Source organism: Tiliqua scincoides, chromosome 4 (assembly GCF_035046505.1).
Source record: "Tiliqua scincoides isolate rTilSci1 chromosome 4, rTilSci1.hap2, whole genome shotgun sequence".
Lineage (NCBI taxonomy): Eukaryota > Metazoa > Chordata > Lepidosauria > Squamata > Scincidae > Tiliqua > Tiliqua scincoides.
The window spans coordinates 157,733,827-157,746,600 of record NC_089824.1 but is presented as its reverse complement, the minus strand read 5'-3'; the positions used below and the strand labels follow the sequence as shown (position 1 = coordinate 157,746,600).

The window sequence follows — 12,774 nt, the reverse complement described above, 5'->3', positions numbered from 1 at the left end:
GGAGGGGGGAGTGAAAGAGTTATTGACATTTCATACAGTATCCCATATTTCATTAGACTAAAACTACAAGCAAAAAACATCCAGCTACTCTAAAGGGAAATGCAGTAACAGTGCTTTTTAAAAGGCTCTTGACTTTGATGGATTTCTGGTAAAGTAGAAGACTGAAGCTTATCAGGTTCATAGGAGACTCGATTACACAGGAATCTAATTACTGGAAGTCTATTTAGCTGTCCTGTTTGCTAAGGCAAAGGTTAACAAGAACTGCCTGAAAAAACCTCCTGTGGTATTACAAAGTATTTCTTATGCTGCATGAAATGTAAATGAAAAGTATTCTAATCAAGTCCTTTTTAAACTCATGAACAGTTAGAAGTTAGATCTCTGCTCTTGAGTGGTACCACTGAGACATCTTTCTGTCAAAAATTAAGTTATTACCCAAAAAGAAAGGAAGTAAAAAAATGAAGAAAGATCTCATACAAGAGTGAAAAGCTGCTTAAACAGAAATAAACTTTATGAGGGAATTGTCTATAAACAACAAAGAAGAGAGAAGTGTTTCATTGCTAACATGAAATCTTCATAAATATTAAGTTGGAAGCTCTAATTTCAGATAGAAATTAATTATATTTTTGGGAGTAGCACATTCAGATGTGTTTACACAGCTGACGGGCCTCAGCTGCAGTAGTTTCAAGCTGGGAACATTCGGAGCTCGTATGCTTTTCAAGCAGATGACTTAACAATCACCAGTTTCATTAAACTTGAAAAGAAAAGAAAAAATATCACCTGCAACACTGTCACATTAAAACAACGCTGAAAACAGATTTGTGGACATGTGAAAACAGATACTGGCTGGACATCCTAGTCTACAGGAAAGCTTTTCCTTTTCATTTACTTGGTAATTTTCCAAACAGCTGCTGGCATTTGTATTAGAAATCACGGGTTCTCAAATCTTCTCTGGACTAAACTCTACTAACAACAGATGACAACACACCAACATATTTCAGAGGTTGGAATTAACCTTGCCTATCTTTGCTTGAACTAAAACTTCAGCTCTACTTCCAACACAAGGACTAGCTACTTCCCTTGCAAACAGGAGTGTGGAACTGTTCTGCAAAATGTGCTAAAACATGCAGCCACCCTTAGCCTCAAACTCTAAACAAACCTTAGAAGAGAAAGAACTCAATTTCAAAACATGCTGCAGGAGAAATCTCACAAGTTATTGTGACATTTAAATGTGAATTATGATCCCAATCTAGAACACTCTTAAGCGGATTGTCTGGCACACAAATACATACATATATTCTTTCATGAGCAGGAACTTCCCTCTACAAACATACATACAAACTGATTTTTAAACATGGGCAAGTAATGGGTGTAAATCCTTTCTGTCCTTTAAATGAACCATAGTATTGCACAAAGCAGAGAGAGATTTTTAGCTGCTTCAGTTAGCAGTCAAATGTTATTTGAATTAGGCAATCTTTCCTGATCGGGTCAAAATGTATAATGATATGTGGTGTGTGATTTGTCCTCTTGAAAAGTATCTGATCCTAATATACTTTAAGAAAGGTACCTGGAACTTGTGGATATTTTTAATCATGAGATTAAAACAGGTCACCTGTTCACTTCTACTGGACATGTCTCTCTCAGAGAATTTCTTCAACAAGGTTTTTCCTTTTGTGCTCATTCGAAACTCATAAGGGACACAATATGTATGTGCAGGTTATTCTCACACGTGCAGACACGCATGCACACACTGAGCAGACACTAGCAGCCCAATCTTAACTAAATCCCTGGTTATGCAGCGGCTTCAGCTCAGGGGATTTTTGGCTGCTGGAGATCTCCTTGGGGTAAGAGGACATTTGTCCCCTTGACCCTGGTTAAGCTCCAGCAGCCACAATGGGTCAACTCAGACGTTTGCCAGCTCTAGAGCTGGTGCCACATTGTTCCATGCAGGTGGATTGGGCCTGGGAAGGGGGTTTGGATACAGCACATGCAAGCAACCCTTCCAGTCCCGATTCGCCCATCCCTGTCCCCATAACCGCCCTCAACAACCCAACATTCTGCCCTCACCCATTCAACTTACCTCTAAGCTCTTCCCCTGTGCCATACTTACCTGATCTGGCAGGCCTCCTTCATTCTGCCAATGCACACTGGAAGGCTTTCTCACTGGTGCGCCAGCTCTCTGCACAGTCGCAACAGCACTTTATAGCATTTTTGTGATAGCAAAACATGTATTCTGCCAGGGCAGCATTTAGTTAGGACTGGGCCATAGGAATTGGTGGCCATGCTCTGGTGTAATTTGCTTCAGTAAATTAAAAAGTTAAGCACTGAAGTTAAGTTACTTCAGTAGTTAAAAGTAAAGCACCAAATAATAAATTGCTAATAAACCTACAACAGGAATATTTTTAAAACTGCTTTCAAGGTAGTTCACTGCAAAAGCCGCAATATGAGGTTCAAGAGGACTATTACGAGCAACTTTGACATAAATTGTAACTTACTGAGTCGTCTGTAGCCGAAGCAGGCCAGCCTTCCCACAACTGATGTCGAACAGGGATACTAGTCAAGTCATATACATTCTGTTTCACCTGAAAAACAATTCCAAAATTATTTTAAAATACTGTTATTACTATTTGTCATTTATACACTCATTTAAAATTCTCCAGTAATTATTTCATTCTTTCTCAGAATTGTATTGCAATCCTGTGAGGCAATACAGATGTCCCTGTTTTATATATATATGAAACGCAAGCTGACTAATGGTGATTAGATTAAGGCAGCCAACAAGACCCCATGGGAACTAGATTCAAGTTACCCACATCTGAGTCCAGTGCTGCACCAACTGGACCACTTTTTCAGTAGCTTGCTCTAATACTCTGAAAGATATGGGCATTATTGTCATCTCCTCGCAAAACTTGTGATAGACATTTCGCAAAGTTATTTGGGAATTTGATCATTGTAACACAGGACCAACTCAGAAGAATACCTGAAATCTTGGGTAGGAAACAAAATGAAATTAAAAATACAGGTTTAGCATCTTTAGTCTAAAATTAAATTGGTACTGAAAAAAAGTTTTGTATACACTCTATTTCCAAATAATTTAGAACATTTTAAGGCAAAGTCATTTCTAAAACGTGACGTTCAATGGCTGTATATACAATGCACTCCCTGTAGTGCTTATGCAATAGAGCTGATTTTACATAAGTCACATGACACACGTACACAGCCCATCTTCAGGGCAGTCCCACTCATTACAATTTTTTAAAGGTATATGTCATAGACCCATTTTGTGTACTTACGCACTTTAATACAGTAAGGACAAAATCCTATCCAACTTTCCAGCACCAATGCAGCCGTGCCAACAGTGCATGTATTGCATCCTAATGTGGGGGAGCAGTCACCAAGACCTTATCAAGGTAAGAAAACACTTGATCCTACCTTGGGTCTGCACTGTAGCTGCATCAGCACTGAAAAGTTGGATAGAATTGGGCCCTAAATGGTTCTTTTCAACATACGTCAATATGCTCCAAGTCAGTATGTTCTGCAGTAGTTATGGCAACCAATGTGTGTACTCTTTTCCCAATTTTTATACATCAACTTTTCTACATATGTTCTGGTATCCTGAGGCCTATTTAAAAGCTGTACGTAACACTAAAAAAAAAATCACACTCTTCAGTTAGTTACAGGTTTAATTACTACACCAAAGCGATAGATACAGTAATGTTAACTAATGTTTTCTAAATCATTTGTTAGTATTGGCCAATATGAAACCTAACTTAAAGTTCTTTCAGTTGAAGAAATAAATGATGCATCTTATTTAAATAATTATGTAAGAATCTAGACTTTCAGAATCTCATGTTTTCCCCCCAGCTTTTGTATACATTGAAAATATGACTGGTACCCATAACTACTTTGCATTCCTTAGAACCAATATCATTTTTTATATCCTGGGTTATACTGACATGGTGTATATAAAATAAAAATATATACATTAAGTGCTTCAGAGCCCAATTCTGTGGTCCATGGCGTGCTTCCGCGGCGCAGACCACAGTCGCAAACGTGCCATAAGGCACGTTTGCGGGGCTTACTGCTGGGCTCCCGCTGGGGCTGGCAGGTGCCCACGTTCCGCGGCTCAGTGGTCTCTGTGACCGCCGGGCTGCAGAACGGGAAATGGGGGCGTGGTCGGGGCATGGGGGAGGTGTTCTGGGGAGGGTGGAGGTGTGGTCGTGGGCTTGGGGGTCGTTCCGGGGGCGGGGGAGAGGCGGATCTGCGGAGCCGAGCTCCGCAGGATCCAGGACTCTCATGTAGGGCTGCTAGCCCTACACAAGCGCCTTCACTTTAGCGGCGACCAAACAGTCGCCGCTAAAGTGAGTAGCTCCATTGCGGGGCTGTTTCCCTTACCCAGGGGAAGGGGACAAACGTCCCCTTCTCCCGAGGAGCCTCCTGTGGTAGCTCAGGAAGCTCTGGATCAGGCGGGAGCCCTTTTTGGAGCCGCCGGGTCCTGCAGCTTCAGGCAGCTCAGGATTCGGCTGTCAATCAGTTACAAGTTTTAATTAACATATTGGTATCCTGCCTGTCCACCTCAACAGGTCCCAAGGTGAGTATCAATGAGTATCAAAATGGTTATTACATGATATAGTATTAAATTGTATTTTCTAAAATATATATTACAGTTTGCTAGTTTAGAAATAAAACATGAAATCCTAAATAAATTTCTTCCTATGAGTTTGTTATTCTCCAGTTATAGAAACAAATGAGATGGGTTGAATCCAAACACACACAAGGAAACTCAGGAAAGAGTTTCAGGAATTATCCCCACTCTTTTGTCCCTGCTACAGCTCCTGACACCTCCCAAACAGTCACTACAGTACTGAGGGTTGGGAGATCCTCAGAAACAGAGGGGCTGCAGGAAGAGGTAGTCATCCACTGAAACTGGGTGGAGGCACCTCATGCAAGGTGCTGTCATATGATTTCAAGAGATTCCCCCCGACCCCGGCATCCCCTGCCATCCTGTTTTCCAGTGTCCCCCAAATTTCAGAAACAGCATTTCTGATTAGCAGACAGTAGCAGTGGGAAGGAGAGGGGCAAGAAATTTGATCTTTCTTTCCATCTGCAATTGTTTTAGATTTAATCTGATTTATAATTGTGGAAATAAAATATATATTTCTGCATTCACAGAATCAAATATTTTGGCTATGTAGCCATAAGAGGTCAATAAAGCATTTTTTTTTAAAAGCCTATGCAGTAAAAATAACTTAATCTGGAGTTGGATTCTTTACATTCCTTTTTAATTCCAAAGTACAACACTACAGCATTATGAAATAAACAGTATTCTCCTTTTTCCATTCACTCATCTGTAACTGCATTGATTTCAATAACATTCCTTTGCTATTCTAAGCCTGAAAGGCATGCTCTGGTTATAGTGTTATGTTGGTATAAAGCACAATGCCAGACTGATGTGCTGAACAAAAGTGATCAAAGTTCGAGTAACGTTAGCCAACGCACAAGTATTCTGCCTCATTATTCAACCAGAATGACATCTGTTGAGCGACTCCTCACAGAATACACTAGTTGTTATAGACAGGCCTCAGCTGGGAGGTACCATGTAAAATGTATTAGGGTGATGTTTAGTTAAACAAACTGCTGAGGCTAAATTCACAAATGGGTTCTGAAAAGATGCCAAAGTCAGCCCTCTCTCTAACCACAGTCAGTGTTTTAAAGAAAGTTTGTCTTTCTATGATGTGCCAGTGGTGTGATTGTTTAAAAATCTGCCTAACAGAATTTAAAATACAATATAAAAACATACTAGATTCTTGATGGGAAGTATCTTTATAGAGAATTTAGAATGTCCAATATTGATATGTTCAACCCTTACAACAATTCACCAAGAAAGACTGCACTACAATCATTTTCACTGTAGCCCACAACAGCTTACGCAGAAATAAATGCTTTGGTCTTTAATGTACCACAAGATTCTGCTGTTCTTGCTACTACAGACTAACAGCCCAATCCTGAAAGCGGTGGTACACTGGGTACACTGGTGGTACACTGGGTGCACTGACATCAAAGTGGCTACTGCTGCATCCTACAGCACCCTGGTAGCCATTGGATGTTTCCTCAGGGGAAGCCCCAAGTCCCGCAATGGGGCTTCTCAAGTCTGCGCTGGCTATTTTGCCAGCACAGACTTGAGAGACTTTTGGCCCAACACAGAGTTCAGGATGGAGCAGAGTTCCAGTGGAGAAGACTTTCACAATGAGAGAGGGATTCTTCTGTCTCATCCAATAAAAACCTTCTTGCGCAGAAGCTGATGACACAGCAGTTGGCCAAAAAAGAGGCTCCTTTAGACCCTTTCAGGGCCAGTGTTTGCCGTAATCTCGAAAGCACTGGTCCTTGTAAACATCTTCATCCACATTGCTCAGATTTCAGGACTCAGGTATGAACACCGCAGCAATTTGATACTTCTATCCAGGTCTCATTATAATACTAATATTGCTACATATATAAACTGGAAAAGTGAAGCTTTAAGGGTCTGATTAATTTCTCTTAATATAGAATTTTTCCTTTTATGAAAATTTCCAAGCACAGGAAATTAATAAGGGTTTCTTTTTTGGGGGGGGGGGGAATTCTGCAGTATTTTATTCTATCATATTGGGAAATAGAGTTCAAATGTCAATTTACATTACACAGATGTTGTCTGTACAATTTAAATGTTAAGTGAAGAAATACTTAAACATATCAAAAGAAAAAAATACATCTATCTCCAATTACCCACTTAGCAGAGGTAGAATAAGGAAGAAGGAAAAGGAATTCAAGTCTTCTCACTCAATGAAAATCAATTAAGGACAAGAGCAGGCTAATAACTGAACTGCCTTTTCTAGTACATGGATATGGCATTATTGTCAAGATTATTCTCAATGGAATAACTTGGGTTGCCCTGTGACGTATCACAGAATGGCGGTGTCTCTCAAATATCACATGCCCTGCCCCCAATAGGCTTGTTGTTTAAGGGCACTTGCGGCACCATTGGAAAACAAACAGATCAATACAACAGACAAATGGAGTGGTGAGGGGTCATCTACGCAGAACTGCATTATAGAACAGGTAGGTTCCAAGGATTTTTTTTCCAATAAGAAACAGAGAGAGCAAGAGGATGTGATTGCAAATAAATCATAATTCTTTACAGTTTAGTTCTATGCATGTCTGCTCAGAAATGTCCCACTGTAATGATGCTTACTCCCAGGAAAGTGCGTATAGGATAGCAGTGAGGCAGCCCAATCCTATGGAGCTGTCCAGCTGGCCACTGAAAAGCTACTGTAAAGCACACTCCGGCAGTGTGCTGAGTAGTGCACTGCTGAAGCGCCAGCAGGAAGACTGGAGCCTTCCTGTGCACATTGCCAGATTGCTGGCTGCCTGCCAGAGCAAGTAAGCCAGGGGTAGAGGTGGAAGGGGTGGGTGAGAACAGAATGAGGGCACAGGTGAAAATGGATGGGGAGGGGGAAGAAATGGGGGTTCGGGAGAATGTGGGAGAGGCTGGATCCAGAGGCGAGAGTGCACACTGGATCCTATCCCCTCTGGAAGCGGCTGCCCCACCCCCTTTCTCCTCTCAGACTTGCACCAGGAAAATCAGGAGACACATTGCACGGTAGGAGATTTAAATCTCCTTTCCCCTTCAAAGTCTCCTGCCTGCTCCCCACTAGATACAGTGCAGGCATGGCTACACCAACAGCGGAGGGAAAGGATAGTATTGGGCTGTGAATCAAGTTAGTCAAGATACTGTCTAAAGCAGGGGCTTCCAAACTGCAACTAGAAGAAAATCAGGTGTGAAGAAAGGCGACTGCAGAGCAGAACAGAAAGCAACACACTCAGATGGTTTTTCTGTGATGCAGTGGGTCACAGGGTGGAGAACACTGGTCTAAAGCAAGATAAACTAAAGAAAAACATCTAGCAGCAACTTTTGGTCTTCAGTTTCTCTAGGGCTGAAATCCAGTGGAACTCTATAATACACAACATGAGACTTGACTCGCTTTTATTTTAACTTTGACTTTTGTATCTATATTTCTCCTGCCTACGTGGATCTGTCTGTGGGTCTGTTCCTATCTTCTTCTTTTCTTGCTCCCTCTCCATGCTAGCATATGTTTTCCTCTGTCTTTCTCTGCTACTCCTCCTTCAAAAGCTGACTGTGGTGCAATTCAGGTTAGGCTGCAACTCAGCCATGGATCATAACCCTTGAGAATGCATAACAATGAGATGGATAAACCCCATAATCAGAGAGTTGATTCAGGAAAGATGTGTCAAGAAATAAATTCCAAGCTGTTACCTGGTAGCAATCAACTGCTTTCCGTTTGCAAGCACAGCTTCCCAGTGCCCTTGCTTGTGGGTTTCTCTCTTTCCTGTTTTGTGGCAGCTTTGTGAAGACTGAAGTGGTAGGAAGCCATCCCACAGCGATATAATAAAACAACGTAGGGCGCAATCTTAGCCAACTTTCCAGCACAGAGGTAAGGGCAACGCAGCCCCGAGCTAAGGGAACAAAATTCTCTTCCCTTGAAGAGGGTTCCATAACTGCCCCCCAACTGCAAGATGCATGCAGCACATGCCCCGTTGGCACAGCTATGTCATAGTTGGAAAGTTGGTTATGATTTGGGCCATAAAAACTCAGTGCTCAGAATTTGTTAAGTAAAGATTTCACAAGGAGAAAATTATTAAGGAATATTAAACCCCAGCATCCTAATAGGCAAAAGAAAAACGTCTTCTGGACTTTAACTTCTGCTGTACCCCATCATATGACATCCAAACTGCATTATAACATCAAAGGGAGCCCAATAAAACACTCTGGTATTCCTCACTGATTACACTGATCTCCTGTGTAAAGACACTTTCTGAAGTACAGTCCAGCCTATTTATACATGGATTTTTTATACACGGATTTGACTCAACACAAATGGCCCCTTGCAAATGAGAAGGAATGTGCTGATCCCTGGAGAAGGGGAAAATGTGTTCCTTTAAAATCAGTTTTAAAAACTGAACAGTCCTTTATCAATAGCCTCCTTAATGGGGGGGGGGAGCTGGCTGACAATCCATCAATCCTTCTCTCTCCAGCAGAACCCTCTCTTCCCCCTGAGCACGTGAAAGAAAGGTGATCACTTTGCATTGGTGAAGGAAGGGGCTGAGTGAAGAGCTTGGAGGAGGACTGATTGATGGATTGTCTTCTTAATGACTCTTATCTTACAACACAAAGGTCATCAAGGCTGTTTTTAAATCACCGGAGCAAAGAAACTTTGTTTTTTAAATCGATTTGCTATAGTGCATTTTTTTGCCATCCATGTGAGTGCTTGAAACGGAACCCACGCGAATAATTAGTCTCAACCTGTATTGCATTTTTCTACCTGCATGATGCCACCTCTCCTACATCTTTCAAATCTGTTGTTAAAATCACTTTGTCTGTAAAGCCTCTGGCACAACCCCTTATTCCTAAATTCATATAACTGATACAGTGATGCCTCACAAGACAAATGCCTTGCGCAACGAAAAACTTGCAAGACGAAAGCGTTTTGCTATTTTTTTGGTGACTCACGAGACGAATTTTTCTATGGCTGTGCTTCGCAAGACGAATTTTTTTGCATTTTTTTTGTTTTGATTTGTTTTAAATCGCACAACCGTTAATACCCAGGATGCATTGAAGTTTTGTGCTTGAAATTTTTGAAATCCTCTGTACAGTATGTATGCCTTTAAAGAGCACTTAATAAACACTTTGTAAACCAAATTTGACTTTGTTCTGACTTTTTTTGCCCATAGGAACGCATTAATTAAATTTCAATGCATTCCTATGGGAAACCGTGCTTCGCAAGACGAAATTTTCGCAGTACGAAACGACTCGCGGAACGAATTAATTTCGTCTTGCGAGGCATCACTGTATTTGCATATTCTTCCCCCATTTACCCCTGACTCCACTTCCCTCCCCCTACCTTTGTTGCCTGAACATCTCAGTTGTGAGCCACTCAGGGACAGGGACCTGAGCTTTTATTCTTCCTAAGGTACCATGTTCAAGGGCACTGTATAAATTTTTGTATGGCAGGTAGCTGGTGGGACAAATTCATCACAGTGTGGGCCCCTATGTGGGCATAGACCATGGACATATGCCTTACAAACACTTTCCAATGTATCTATCAAATTAATTAAAAAATGATACATCAATTACACACAATTAAAATGTTACCGTAACCCATGGGCTTAAGTTTCCAATGTGTCCAAGTACCGAATAGCTTGCTCATGCCAATAGGACAGTGATTTTCAACCTTTTACATCTCTCGGCACACTGGCAAGGCACTAAAATGGTCAAGTCACACCATCAGCTTTTTGACAATTGACAAGGCACACTGTGCTGTCAATGGGGGCTCACATCTCCCAATAGTCCTATTGATAAATGACCCTCTCTCAAATTCCCACGGCACACCTGGGGACCATTCGTGGCACAGTGGTTGAAAATGGCTGCAATAGGAGAAGAATTTCCCTAGGGAAAATCATGCAGAAAGTAAGAGTGGGCTGCTGTCAAATCCTCATCATGATCTACTATAGATAGTAGGCCAAGGCTTGTATAGTAAAAGATTCTAGGAGTTAGACTAAATGAATAGAGAACAAACACTTCCAATTGCACCCTGCCAACCAAACAGCGATAAGAGGAATATCGAACAGAAACAAAAACTGCATGAACCTTTGTTTTTGGTCTATAACATTTCTCCTCCAATCTTGTACAGTGGCTGTAAGAGCTCAGCTGGGTAGAACAGAATGCTTATCTAGAGCGGAAATTAAGAGTGATCATGGATTAATATTTCTGGAGGCACTCTGTTGTTTATCATGAGCTTGGAAGGGCTAGTTCTTCTGGCACATATGGTGACATTTTCCAGCTTGACTAACAATGGGCCAGGAGTTTGATGTAAGCCTTTGTGTATTCCTTTGCTTATGGGCTTTTGAACAGTGTTTATTTGGTTGCAGTACTGCATATACAAGAAGTGTTGGATATCCTAAATTCCAGAGGCAAAGAAGAGAAAATAATGCAAAGCGTTATTTTAGGAAATCTAAAAGGAATACGAATTTCTCTAAGACAGTATTTCTCAAACTGTGGGTGGGGACCAATTAGGTGGGTTGCAAGTCAATTTCAGGTAAGCTTCCATTTGTTTCAATATTTTATTTTTAATGTATTAGACTTGATGCTACCTTGGTATGTGACTGCATTTGGGGAAATGTTACAGAGTTGTACTTTTAACAAGCTACTATGTATATTTTTTAACAATGGAACTTACTCCTGGGTAAGTGTGGGTAGGATTGCAGCCTAGCATTGTGAAAAATTTTCCTGCTTGATGATGTCACTTTTGGACATGACATCACTTCTGGTGGGCCCTGACAGATTCTCATTCTAAAAAGTGGGTCCCAGTGCTAAATGTGTGAGAACCACCACTTCAAGAGAAACCTGGGAAGGTGAAAATCAAGGACACTGTACTGATTTCACTGACATGAAACTACTGCAACATGAAAATGTCAATGAATGGTATCAACAATATTCTTATAGCTTCACAATACAAATAACATCAAGGTAAACCTAAATGTGCTCTAGTTGTTGTCTTATGTTGAAATTCCTCTGCAGAAAGTACACCAGCAATATGGGTCACCTTGAAACTAAAATTTTAAGTGAAAACACCTGACATCCTGTGAGAGAAGAAATGTAACAGGACACAACTACCATTACTCAGTAGCTCACCTGAGGCACAGATGCTATACCTGACACCACACTCTCTCCCCTTGGACAGGGAAAAATACTGGGGATAGGTAGTTAGGAGGAAACTGCAGTAAGAAGTACACAGCCAAGCATCTGACTACCAACTGGCAATGGTTGGAAGTCTGCAATGGGATGGAAGCATTCACACAGAGCAATCTTTTCCATGTCTACTTAGAAGTAAGTCCCACTGAATGCAATGAAGCTTTCTCACAGGTACGTTTGTATAAAATTTCAGCCACAGTAACCTAATAAAAACTAACTGGGTTTGTTGGGGAAGAGGATCTACTACCACAAAGCAATACCATATGTTAGATAGAGAAAAAGGCTACCTAAAGTTGTGCTGATCCCGAAGTCATAAAATGGCTTATATATAATTAAAAATGGCATAGAAATCAATTTATGATCCTGGCTCTTGTGCCACCTGGGGCCAGGACTGCAGAATGCCCCATAGTAGAATGTCGCTGCCCCATCTCATCTGGGGGCCTTCTGAGGGTCCTCCAAAGGCCTCCAGATGAGGGCAAGAAAAGCGACGGTGGGGAAAGGCACCACCACCCCCACAGGCATGGTGCCCCAGGGCATTTGACCCCCCTCTTGACCCTCCTAGGTATGCCAGTGTAGAAATCAACCTAACATTCAAACTAGGTAGGTTGAGGTGACCAAATAAACCATGGTTTATTCAGTTGTAAACACAACCAGAGCCTGTGCCCCATCTTCTCCCTGCACCTGTCAACATCACTATTGGTTTATTTAAACCAGGGGTCTCTAAACTTTTTGGCACAAGGGTCACATCAAATATCTAGCACAGTATCGAGGGTCAGAAATTTAAATAAATACATTAGAGACGGAACTTAGATTAATAAATAAATGAATGGGTTCAAATGTCCAGAACTTCTCCAAGCCTAAACACAACCCAAGAAATAAAGCACACACTTAAATGGACCTCCATTCCCTCACCCCACAAGCACAACTCTGATTGTGTTTGGTCAACTGGGCCAAAGGTGCTCAGGGGATCA

The 12,774-nt window shown here is 41.4% G+C and overlaps 1 protein-coding gene across 1 annotated transcript in view; it reads right to left on the bottom strand.

Annotated features, from left to right (window-relative positions):
* FAF1 (Fas associated factor 1) overlaps window positions 1–12,774 on the bottom strand; it is a 255,313-nt gene that overhangs the window by 123,232 nt on the left and 119,307 nt on the right. The window contains exon 8 of the mRNA XM_066625992.1: window positions 2,493–2,579. Within this exon, the coding sequence (XP_066482089.1) occupies window positions 2,493–2,579 (87 nt within the window). The remainder of the gene's footprint in view (window positions 1–2,492; window positions 2,580–12,774) is intronic.